Consider the following 13,477-nt stretch of genomic DNA (forward strand, 5'->3'; position numbering starts at 1 on the left):
TATGATTCAGCAATTGCACTTTTAGACATTTATCCCGGAAAAATGAAAACTTATGTTCACACAAAAACCCGTATACAAATGTTTATAACTGCTTTATTTGTGATAGCCTAAAACTGAAAACAATCCAAATATCCTTCAATAGGTAAACAGTTAAACTGTGGCACATCCATAACATGGAATACTACACAGAAACTTTTAAAAATGTATTAATACTTGGGTGGATTGCAAGGGAATTGGCTGAGCAAAATGGCCTCTCAAAAGGTTACATACTAGGCTTCCGTGGTGGCGCAGTGGTTAAGAATCCACCTGCCAATGCAGGGGACATGGGTTCGAGCCCTGGTCACGGAAGATCCCATACGCCGCGGAGCAACTAAGCCCGTGCGCCACAAGTACTGAGCCCACATGCCACAACTACTGAAGCCCGTGTGCCTAGAGCCCATGTTCCTCAACAGGAGAAGCCACAGCAATAAGCCTGCGCACCACAATGAAGAGTAGCCCCCACTCGCCGCAACTAGAGAAAAGCCCACGTGCAGCAATGAAGACCCAACGCAGTCAAAAATAAATAAAAATTTTAAAAAAAGGTTACATACTGTATGATTACATTTATATAGCATTCATGAAATAAAATTATAGAGATGGTAAACAGATTAGAAATTGCTAAGGGTTAGGGAGCAGGATGATGTGTAACTATAAAGGGATGGCATGAAGAAACCTTATAGAGGTGGAATAGTGCTGTATCTTCATTGTGGTGATGGTTACACAAATATACACATGTGATAAAACTATATAAAGCTACATATACTCACACACACATACATATACACACACAACTAAATGAATAAAAAACTGTTGAAATCTCCATAAGTTCTGTGTATTGTACCCATTTCAATTTCCTGGACTTTATACTATATTTATGAAAGATGTTACCATTGGGGAAAACTGGTTGAAGATACACGGGACCTCCCTTTATATTTTTTTGTTATCTCCTGTGAATATATAATTTTTCAAAATAAAAAGTGAAAAACAAAAATAGACACTTATGGTTAGGATATGGAACAATGGTAACTGCTGATTGGAACATAAACTGGTCCAATCACTTTGGACATTATCTCGTAAAGCTAAGGTGCATAACACTTATGGCCCAGGATCTTAGAGAAACTCCTGAACACATACACCAAGAGGTATGTACAAGAAAGTTCTCAACAGTGTTTTTTATAATAACAAAAAGTGAGCAACAAACCAAATGATCACTGAAAGGAGAAAGGAAAAAAATATTTTTAGCAATAAAAAGCAGCGAACCATAGGTATATGCATCAATTGGAAGAATCTCATAAACTTAATGCTGAGTGGAAAAAGAAAGCTGCTGAAGAGCACAAACAGAATAAGTCCATTTACATAAAGTTCAAAGCATAAACCTAAAAAATGTATTTCTTAGGAATACTTATTTGGCAAAGTAATTTTTTTTAAAAAAGCCAGAGAATGATAAAAGCAAAATCAGAATTGTGGTTAATCCTTGGATGGAGGGAATACAATTTAGGAGAGATATATGCTGGGGCTTAACAGTGCTGGTAATGTTCTATTTCTTAAGCTGGGTGGTCAGTACACCAAGTGCTAATTTCATTATTATTCTTCGAGCAGACATTTTTTGCTATATATACTCCTTCATGAAACATTTTTAAAAAGACACTGCTGAACTACATTCTTAAAAGTAAATGATTTGGGGCTTCCCTGGTGGTGCAGTGGTTGAGCGTCCGCCTGCCGATGCAGGGGACACGGGTTCGTGCTCCGGTCCGGGAAGATCCCACATGCCGCGGAGCGGCTGGGCCCGTGAGCCATGGCCGCTGAGCCTGCGCGTCCGGAGCCTGTGCTCCGCAGCGGGAGAGGCCAGAACAGTGAGAGGCCCGCGTACCGCAAAAAAAAAAAAAAAAAAAAGTAAATGATTTCACTATTTTTGTAGGAAGGATTGAACTAGGGTGACCAATTGTCTCAATTTGCCCATGATACAGGATTTTCAGTACTAAAACCAGGAAAGTCACAGGCAAACTGGGGTGAATTGGTCATTCTACTTAACACTTCAGCAAGAGAATAATCAATAAACTGAGCATATTCCATAATGAAAACAAAATATTCCCAACTCTAAATGAAAATTTAGATATCTTAACTATTATAAACATTCAATTTTTTTTCTGAAAATTAAAGAAATAAAATGGCTTAGAGGTAGAGAAATCACAAGTTTGAGTCAGTTCTTATTCACTCAAGAGTTGCTTGGTGGCCCTGGACAATCATTCAAGCTCTGTACTTTAGGAATGGTAATTTCAAGTAATGGAAGACAATGGTCTGGTCTAAGGCTATTTCAAGCAGTTATAATTAAGAGTAAAAGAAATTTAATTCTTTTAGTTACTATATTGAATGAGATCTCTGATTGATTACAGTCTAACCTTTTAAGAGAATAATGAAAACATCACAGGAAAGGCTTCCATCATCTTGCTTACCACATTCAAACAGCCTGATTCTTTACTTCCAAGCTCACCTTATACTGTTGTCGCTTACCATCTAGAAGTATAGCTCTAATCATTTGCCTACAAGCCTTCAATGGTTCCCAATGATTTATAGAATAAAAGTTCAAATTCTTAACATGGCATTGAAGATCAGTCATAATCTCACCTCAAGCTATATTTTCAATTTCAGTCTCATATGACACCATCTCACACCCAGTACTGGACAATTACTTATGGTTTCGTGGAAAAACCAACTATACTCTCAGACTGTAAAACACTTTTCCTCATCTCTATCAATACTTACTAATTTTCCAAGGCCGCCTTTAATGCTGCTTCTTGCATGACCCCTTCACATATTCTTTATCTATACAGCACCACAATACTTTGTTTATATCTCCATTAAGTTTTTATTATACTCTGTCTTATATTTGTATATTTATCTGCCTCTCTGTAAATTCCTGTATTATTTATCTTTTTACTACCTAAAGGTACTAGTCTATGTAAATCAAGATGTATGAGTTGAATGAACTACATCCAGGATATGGAGTAAGTGTCAGTGAGACAAGCAGGACTCTCATAGAGGTTTCAAAATCAGATCCTACCTTCAGCAAGCAACTAAGTGTCCCTACCATCTTTAAAGGGAGGCATTATTACAGGCAGATCCTATGAACTTGGGACTTGAACTAACTACTTCTTTAAAGTGATTTTGCTGTTAATTACTTTTTCTTTTCTTCCAGCAGCTACCTTTTCTTTCCTTCATTTCTTTTACATTGTTTCTCCCTGTACCTTATTAAAAATTTTTTTCCACTAATTCATCAAAGGATGCCATAAAACACAAATACAAAAATAAGTCAATAATTTTCCACTTGCAAGTTACTTATAGTGATTTTCTATTTGGCTTTGCAGCTTCTAACCTTACTGTACAGACAAGACAGAAAACATACTTGAGGAAGGAAATAAGCTAAAAAATCAACATAAATTGCATTGGGAAAATGTTTTTCATTACTGTATTTTGCAAATTCTTTGAAAGAAAAAATCTGTGAAAAATGCAGCCAAACTATTAAATAGTAACTCTTATTTATAGAATAAATGACTAGCTAAAGTTAGGTATAACGTTTCCTCCATTATCGTATCCATAGGGTGAGCCTATGGCAGTGGCCAGAACTTGCAAATAGCATGCTTGGTTCCCACAGCAAAGAACACACACAAACACTACATGCATATTGAGTAAACAGTAATGATGGTCATCAAAACTATAATTTCAGAATCATAAGATTAAAAGGGATTAACATTTTCTTTCTTACCATTATAAATAAGAAAGTTTAATATAATAAACCCCAAACATCAACTCATCTAAACAAAATATTATTGGTAAATCTATAAAGTACTTCCCCAATCTTTATTTTTAGGCAAATCCAAAGGCTATGAGCACAGAAAAAAATAATTTACCTAGAGAAATGACTATAATTATAATACTATAATTTATAATACAATATAATTTAATACTGTATCTTTGTCTTTTTATTGTGCATATATTATATAAAACTGTTTCCAGGATCTATTGTGTTTGTCAGTATCTATTGTGTTGTTTACTGCCTCTTTCGTAAAGTATCCAAAATACATTTCTCTAACAGTTTAGTACTAGGAAAATGTTCGTCTTTCTAGAAAAACTGGAAGGCTTATTGTTATTTCACAAAGATAGATGTACTGCCCATTATATGCTCCTTTTTGCTTTGGCTGCTAAGCAAACTCAGAGCTAGGTTTTGCACTCAACTGCTGTTACTTTCTTTAACCTAGGTTTTATGGAATTTTCTGTCCTCTCACCCCAAACCATCATTACTTGACTCATGTTTTTATGCCCATTTCAAAGCATTGTCTTGTATTATAAATCTTTTCAAATTTTTTTTGGAAATGGATAGGTATAAATATTAAAAGGGTGAAGAAATAAGTATTAGCAAGAAATAAGTATTAGCAAGATAAGAATAAAGTGTTTGCATACCTTTGAAGATTTCTTCTTTTCCTTGGAGCGCTTTGGATTTGATAGTGAAGACATCAAAATTCTACTGATTTCAAGTCCAGTTTGAAGCTACAATATTGAAAAAAATGTATTAAATTGATTTTTAACAAGTTTCTTCTTCTTCAAAAACATTATAATGAGGATCAGATCTCAATTTATAAAGACAAAATGTTTTTTGAGGAAGAAAAGAAAACCTCAAATACTATTTTTTGTGTGAAAAAGTTACCAGGTCTACTGGTAATTACAATCATTTTCTGTTTTTAAGGGAATGAATTATTTTATGTATCTCAAACTGAAAACAATCTATAGCAGGAATTCTTTCAGCTGAGAATATATATATGTTTGTCAGAATTTCAAAAGACCAAAAGATCTCTTGGCAATACATCCAAGTATATAAATATACTGGCTGACTTATTGAGAACTTCAGTATTATAGCAAAACGAGACAAAAAATAACAAGCTAGGAAGCCGAAATTAGAGTCTAGAATACAGGCTTCAGTTAATAAAGTACAATAAAACGTACATGATTTTAATGTGATAGATGAGATGATACAGTGCTCTATTTACCTGAGAAGCTTTGTCTTGAAAGAGCTTACGCTGATGTTCTTCTTCCTTTAGTTTTTCCTCTAAATGTTTAATCTTGCCCTGCAAAAGAATAAAAAATCTGGGATTATTATACAAAAACTAGAGCCAAATATCTTATATTCCTTTTCCAAATAGAGTCCTTAGGGTATTGATTCTTAATAGTTTGGTAAATTAAAGCAGAAAGTAAGAAAAAGGAATGGCAAAAAATGCTAAATTTTTCTTGGCTTTCTTCCTATGCTTCTTTATCTGCTATTATATACAAGAAGACCAAAGGAAAAGCAAAGAATGTATATGCATAGGCTCTTTTAATTTTCATCAACAAAATCATAATAATGAAAATTTGGGAGGTTTTAAAGGTCTAGAAGGTCAAACAATTATAGTCTTGGGTCTCAATGTTTCATTCAAAATATAGACAAATTACAACAAACGTCTATTTATGCTGTACTTAGGGAAACAACAGTAATATACATGAAATGATATGATTTGACTCAGACCATGTATATACTGTATAATCTTATACACATAAGTATTTCATCTTATGTCCATGGTGTAGTTTAGAATAGGAAGACAGTACTATTTCAAAGGGTGAGCTTCCTGAGTGTTGGAAAACTCAAGGAAGGCTTCACAGAGGAAGCAGGACTGGAAGAAAGTCTTATGAAATGGATAGGATTTGGGTAGAAAAGGAGAGGGCATTTCAGGACAGGATCTAGAATAGGCTTAACTTAATTGTAAGTGGTGAAAGGCAATCTTTTCAATATCCTTTAGGTAAATTACTTAACAAATGAAAATGTTCTGCCATTGCAGAAGAAACCAAAACTACAATTTCACATCAAAAGGCAAGCTCATTCATGCTGTGATAGAATACATTAACTTTTCATCTCTATAGGCAGGAATTCATATCTGGATTACTAAAAGTTGTTAATGAAGTTTTATGAATCTAATTTTACTGCATATTCACATACAGTGTAATTATGCTTAATACTAAAGATTTATTCCTGGCATCACCACTTCAAAGAAACAAGTAGAAGCTTACCTCAGCAGTTTTCTGAGTTGTTGTAAGTTTAAAACATTCTTTTTCTAAGACATCAAGCTTTTCAAGTTTTGCTTGCAGCTTCATATGATCCTGTTCTTTTTCCCTTTGAAGCTGGGCCTGGAAAGGAAAAAAACAAAACCTAAGTTTGGCAAGTGATGCCAATGGCTCAAGAGTAATGCAATTTCTGAGAATTCAAAGCACAATATAAATCTGTCATAAGAAACACACACATACATGTACATACTTTAGGTGCTTATGAGCAAAAAACCAAGAAAATAAAATACTTTTAAAAAACAAATATAATGTGTAAAAAAAGATATTAGATCAATGGAACAAAATCTTCTATGTATCTTTATATAGTATTTCTACTATGGAAAACATCATCAGAGAAACGTGTATTAAATAAATAAAGGTGTTATTCACAAGGTGACCAAACCAGTCACTGATTTACCCGCTCTCTAACTATAACATAGAAAAGTAACTATCAAAGGAATAAAACATACAGAGAACAATCTTTCATTAACTTAAAACTGCTCTAAAAAAATAGTCTAGGGCCTCCCTGGTGGCGCAGTGGTTGAGAGTCCGCCTGCCGATGCAGGGGATACGGGTTCGTGCCCCGGTCTGGGAGGATCCCATATGCCGCGGAGCGGCTGGGCCCGTGAGCCATGGCCGCTGAGCCTGCGCATCCGGAGCCTGTGCTCCGCAACGGGAGAGGCCACAACAGTGAGAGGCCCGCGTACGGAAAAAAAAAAAAAAAAAAAAAAAAAAAAAAGTCTATTAAAAAACGAAAAACGGAAACAACCAATAAACAGTCTTGGTGACCTGTGGTCTAACATTCAATTGGAGTTACAGAACGAGAGGAGAGAGAAGTCAGACAAGGATAATTATTTGAAGGATAATGGCTAAAAATGTTCCAATTTTGATGAAAAATATTAACTGACATATTCAAGAATCTAAAACAAACAAACAAACAAAAAACAAAAAATAACCCAAGCAGAATAAATACAAAGAAAACCCCATTTGGGCACATTATCAAATGGTGGAAAATCAGTGATAAAAGGAAAAAAAAGCAGCCTGAGAAATAACACATTATGCCCAGAGGAATGAAGATAACAATTCTCATTAGAAAGTATGAAATCCAGAGGACAATTGAGAGAACAGCTTTAATGTGCTAAAAGAAAAAAAGCATCAACTACAATTTTATATCCAGTGAAACTATCCTTCACCAATGATGGTGAAATAAAGCCTTTTCCAGACAAATACATGCTAAGAGAATTTCCAGCATACTTTTAAAAGAAGTACTTCAGACTAAAGGAAATGACACTGGATGAAAAACTGATTCTACCTAAAGAAATAGAAAGCACTGGGAATGGTAAAAATGTGTATAAATATCTCCTTGTTTCTTAATTTTCTTTAAAGGAAAACTGATCACTTAAAGCAGAAACAAAAACAATGTATTGTGAGTTATATAACATGTAGAAATAAAATGTATGAAAACTGTAGCACAAAGAGAGATAAGTGGAAGCATACTGTGGTAAGGACCTAATATTACATGTGAAATGTTTTAATACTAATTCATGGCAGACTATGGTAAGTTAAGAACACATATTTTAACCTGTAGAGCAGGTGCTAAAAAGGAGAAGGAGAAGGGAAAAAGTACAAGAAGAGAAGTCAATAGAATATAAGAAGAAACCACTAGAGAACTTAAAAAATATTTTTAGCTGAAAGATAATGAAAATATAAAATATCAAAATCTGTGGGATGCAAGTAAAGCAATGTTTACAGGGAACTTGATAGTTTTAATCACAAGATATAACATTTAAAAAGAAATAATAAAAGTTTTAAAATCAATAATCTAAGTTTCTAACATACAAAGGTAGGGAAAAAATAGCAAATTAAACCCTACATAAATAGAAGGAAGGAAATAATAAAAATGAAGTGGAAATCAATGAAATAGAACATAAAACTTAAAAAAAAATTTTTTTTTGAAAAAAATCAATAAAGTTGATAAAGTGATAGGTAGAGTGATAATTTTAAAAAGAGCAAAAATACAACTTAGTAATATCAGGAATGAAAGAGGGACTTCTGTGAAGACACAAGAAGAAACAAAAATCTGAGTAGCCCAATCTCTGTTATAAATAAATTGAATTCATTATTCAAAAATACTTTACATTTAAAGAAAACTCCAGTCCCAGATAGCATCTATCAAATTTGAATTCTATCAAACATTCATGGAGGAAATAATACTACTCTTATACAAGGTCTTCCAGAAAATAGAAGAAGGAGTCTTCCCAACTAATTTTATGAGGCCAACAAAACCATAACACCAAAACCAGACATTATAAGAAAATTACAAACCAAGATCCCTCACGGACAAAGTCACAAAAATAGGTAAGCAAAATATTAGCAAACTGAATCAAGCAATGTAAAAAAAGAATACTGTTTTAAGATTGATTGGGGTCTATACCAGGAATGCAATGTTGGTTAACATTTGAAAATCAAACAGTGTAACTTACCGTGTTAACAGAATGAGTGAGAAAAATCATATGACCCTTTCACTAGATGTAGAAAAAGCAATTCACAAAATCTGATACCCATTCACAATAAAAGCTTTTAGCAAACTAAGAATAGAAAGTAATTTCCACACCTTGATAAGGGACAACTATGAAAAACCTAGAGGTAATATCCTAGTGAAAGACTGGCATCTTTCTCCCAAAGATCAGAAACAAAACAAAGATGTCAGTCCTTACTACTCCTAATTAACACTATACTAGCTGTAATAGCCAGAGCAATAAAGTGTGAAAAAGAAATAAAAGCCAAAAAAATTGGAAAAGGAGAAATAAAGCTGTCTTTATTCACAGATGACATGATTGTGTATAAAGAAAATCCTTTGAAAATATGAAAACTACTAGAATAAATTTAGCAAGGCTGCAGGAAACAAAGTCACATAAAAATCAATTATATTTTTATATGCTAGTAATAGAAAAATGAAAAAAAGTCCAATATTGCTCATAATAACATTAAGAATACAAAGTTCTTAGAGATAAATTTAACAAAAGATGTGCAAGACCTCTCATAAAAACTACAAACCACTATGAAGAGAAAGTAAAGAAGACTGAAATAATAGAGAAATATACTATGTTCATGGATCGGAAGATTCAATATTTTTGAGTTATCAATTTTTCCCCAAATGATCTATAGATTTAACAAGATCCCAATCAAAATCTCAGCAGACTTATTTTTTAGAAAATGTTACACTGGTTATAAAATTTATATAGAAGTGTAAAGGATCTATAATAACCACAAAAAGAACAAAGCTGGAAGATTCACACTACGTGATTTCAAGACTTATTATAAAGTTACATGGTATTAGTGTAAGAATAGACCAAAAGATAATACAGAGTCCCAGAAACAGACTTTATCTATCTTTGTCAATTGATTGTTGACAAAGGTGCCCAATGAATTCAACGGGAGAAAAGAAATCTTTTAACAAATGGTGCTGGAACAACTGGGCATCCGCATGGAAAAAATTTAACCTTGAATATTTCCTCTCACCATACAAAAATTAATTCCAGATGGATCACAGGAAAAAAATGAAAACAAAAAGCTTTTAGAAGAAAATATTTTGGAAAACAGTTTCACAGTTTCTTATAAACATACACCTACCCTGTGGTTCAGCAATTCTACTACTAGATATTTATCCAAGAGAAATTAAAACATGTGGTCACAAAATAATTTGTACAAGAATGTCCATAGCAGCTTTATTCATAATATCTCCAAACTGTCCATAGCAGCTTTATTCATAATATCTCCAAACTTTATTCATAATATCTCCAAACAAGCCAAATGTCCATCAACAGAAAAATGGATAATCAACTTGTGGCATATCTATATAATGAAATTCTATACAGCAATAAAAGGAATGAACTACTGATACATACAGCAACATGGATTAATATAAAAAACTTTATGTTAAACCAAAGAACCAGACACAAAAAAGTACATTTTCTATGATCCAATTTATATGAAGTTCTAGGACAGGCAAACTTAATCTGAAGTAAAATAAATCAGAACAGTAGTTGTGTTGCTGGGAGGTGGGTAGAGAACAGGGAATAACTTGGCAGAGATATAAGAAAATTTCTGGGGTGATAAAAATGTTCTGTTGGACTTCCCTGGTGGTACAGTGGTTGGGAATCTGCCTGCCAATGCAGGGGACACAGATTCAAGCCCTGGTCCAGGAAGATCCCATATGCCACAGAGCCACTAGGCCCATGCACCACAACTACTGAGCCTGCACTCTAGAGCCCATGAGCCACAACTAAGCCCACATGCCACAACTACTGAAGCCTGCGTGCCTGGAGCCCATGCTCCGTTAACGGGAGAGGCCACCACAATGACAAGCCCGCACACTGCAATGAAAAGTGGCCCCCGCTCGCCACAACTAGAGAATGCCCGCACACAGCAATGAAGACTCAATGCAGCAAAAAATAAATAAATAAATGAATTTATTTAAAAAATGTTCTGTTATTTGGTAGGACTATGGATTATATGAGCATATTCATTTATCAATAATCACTGAACTGTACATTTAAGACCTGTGCATTTCACTAGATGTAAATTATACTTCAATAAAAACATTTAAAAAATGGTTAAAAGTCACTGATCTACAATATTTAGCTACGATAGGAATTTCTACATTATTTTATAAGATAAAATGTGAATAGGTGAATAGATAGATATCTTGTGCTTTTAATTGGCATTTCCCTGGTTACTAATGAGATTGATCAAGTTTTGTATAAATGTATGACTATTTGTGATTCCTTTTATCCTTCAAAATGCCTCTTCATTACTTTGCCCATTTTTCTACTGCTTTGTTACTTTTTGTATCTTGCCTAAAAAATCTCCCTTAACTCCAAGGTCATAAGGATATTGTTCTGTATTTGCTCCTAAAAATTCCAAAGTTTACATTTAAGTCTTTAATCCATCTGGAATTGATTTTTGTGTATGGTGTGAGGTAGGGATCAATTTCTTTCTGTTTTTTTTTCCTCACACAGATAACCAATTTTCCCAAAACTGTTTACTGAAGTCTGACTTTTCTCCAATGTTCTGTAGTGGCATCCTTGTTTTATATTGAGTTCCCACATAAGTGTGTCTGACTATATCCTATTCCTTTATTCTGGTGTCTGTCCATACAAATATCATGTTAATTTTGATAGCATCAATATGTAATACAGTAAGACCTCACCTTATTCTTCTTCAGAATAGCTTGGCTACTCTTGGACCTTTCCTTTTCATACACATTTTAGAATCACTTTTCCAGTTCCTTGAAAAACCTATTAAATTCTTGCCCATTAAAATCCAGTATTGACTGGTACTTTACCCATTTCCAACATAAAGCAAAGATCTTAGAACACTTAAACTATATTTACCAGTTCCTAATTTATGAGCTTCTGTTCTCATTAATTTTAATCCTTTATATATATTTAAACATAAATAAAACATTATTATTGCTGTTTTATACAATATTCATTTTGATTTACCCATATATTTACCATCTCCGTTGTTCTTCATTCCTTCCTGCATCTCTGACCTTCCATTTAAGACACCTTTCCTTCTGTCTGAATAATGTCCTTTGGTGCTTCCTTAGAATGTATCTCCTAGTAACAAACTATCTCAGATTTTGTCAGTCTTAAAATGTCTTCACTTCACCTTTATTTCTGAAGGATATTTCCCCCAGGCATTGGACCCTAGATTGGTAGTTATTTTCTTTTACTGCCTTAATTATATCCATTTTCTTCCAGATTCAGTATTTTCAGTTGAGAAGTCCACTGTTACTTTAATTGTTGTCCTTTTGAATGTACCCTTTTTTTCCTCCCCAGCAGCTTTTAGGATTTTATTCTTGTCTTATTATTTCTTTTATTTCTTTTTATTTTTCCTACTTTGGTTTTATCTTCTTGAATCTGTGGTCTGATTTTTTTTAAATCAATTTTTTAAAATTCCCAGCCATTATCTCTTCAAATATTGTTTCTGTCCTATTCTTTCTCTTTTCCTTTTGGAACTCTAGTCACACATAAATTTGACCTCACTCTAACTTCTGCCTCTTACTCTCTTTTCTAAATTTACTATTGTTTTGTCTCTTCATTGATCTGGACAGTTTCAGCTTCTAGTTCACTAATTATCTCTTCTAATCTGCTATTAGATCCACCATTAAGTTCTAAATTTCACTTATTGTATTTCTTAGTTCTACAATTTTTATTTGGTTCTTTCTCAAATCTGCTCTGCCATTTTATGGTTTCTAATGCTCTACTGAAAATTTTGTTCCTATCTTCTGTCTCCTTGATTTTAGCAAGCATAATTATTTTAAAGTCTCTCTCTTCTAGAGCCAGTACCTAGCTGGAGATAACTTATGAGAGTGTTTATATAGTCTGTTATGTATGCTATTTCTTTTCATAGTGCTTTATTTCCTTCTGCCTGGTTATCTTTGACTGAAAGTTTCTCACTATGTAGAAGAGACGTTTATAAAAATAATTTGAGGTCCCTGGGAACATTAGCCATCCAGGATCACTTTAATCCAATTTCGGGGACTAAGATTTTCTGGATTACTCTGATAACCTAGAGCAGAGCTGTAATCTGGGTTGTTTTTCTTCTTGTTCACCATTACAAAGCATTCAGAGCACAGAAGATATACCAGAGTTCCTACTCTTGGCAGGCCCTGGACTCTAGTTTCCTTAGCCCCATAAACATGGCTTTCAAAAGCATTATTTAGCCTCTCAACCGACTCTTCTGGAATCAGAAATGCCCTAAGAAGGAAGGGACCTGAAACTAACCTCTCTAGAGGTCAACTTCTTTGGATTTAAGTCTGCACACAGATTTTTGAATTGGTGATTTTTCATCACCTTGTTAACTCTACAATGCCTTTGTGTACTTTCTTTTCTTCCTTTCTTCCTCCTTCCCTCCCTTTCTTTTTAATTTTCTGTCCAGTTTTTTGTGTTTTCCTCTACAAAAAGGTTGGTCCAGATGACCTAGTATGTATCACCGTAACTGGAAATTTCCTATATACAGCTTTATATCCTATTTAAGATTTTTAAAATGACAATCTTCCCATGACATTAAATATTCTTTAAAAACATATTATATTACTATAGAAAATATGGTCACCTGTTGTTCTAGGATCATATTCTTCTCTCGCTCTACGTTGAGAACCATTCTCTTTGTATATTCTAGTTGTTTCTCTAGAAGGGTACAGTGAGACTGGGCTGAGCTTAACTGCATACTTATATCTATGAAAAAGTAATAATGAGTCAGTTAGTTATCACATAGATCAGAGAGTTATAACAAGAAATGC

The 13,477-nt window shown here is 33.7% G+C and overlaps 1 protein-coding gene across 5 annotated transcripts in view; it reads right to left on the minus strand.

Annotated features, from left to right (window-relative positions):
• CEP57L1 (centrosomal protein 57 like 1) overlaps window positions 1–13,477 on the minus strand; it is a 78,738-nt gene that overhangs the window by 28,227 nt on the left and 37,034 nt on the right. For all 5 annotated transcript variants that reach the window (XR_014295190.1, XR_014295191.1, XR_014295192.1 and 2 more), the window contains exons 4-7: window positions 13,291–13,412; window positions 6,133–6,249; window positions 5,082–5,159; window positions 4,498–4,584 (exon numbers count right to left, since the gene is read on the minus strand). Coding sequence is in view for 1 of the 5 variants with exons in the window: in XM_082634263.1 (XP_082490389.1) it covers window positions 4,498–4,584; window positions 5,082–5,159; window positions 6,133–6,249; window positions 13,291–13,412 (404 nt within the window). In the remaining 4 variants the exon portion in view is untranslated. The remainder of the gene's footprint in view (window positions 1–4,497; window positions 4,585–5,081; window positions 5,160–6,132; window positions 6,250–13,290; window positions 13,413–13,477) is intronic.

The sequence above is a fragment of the Mesoplodon mirus genome, assembly GCF_964341445.2.
Source record: "Mesoplodon mirus genome assembly, chromosome: 10".
In the NCBI taxonomy this organism is placed as follows: Eukaryota; Metazoa; Chordata; class Mammalia; order Artiodactyla; family Ziphiidae; genus Mesoplodon; species Mesoplodon mirus.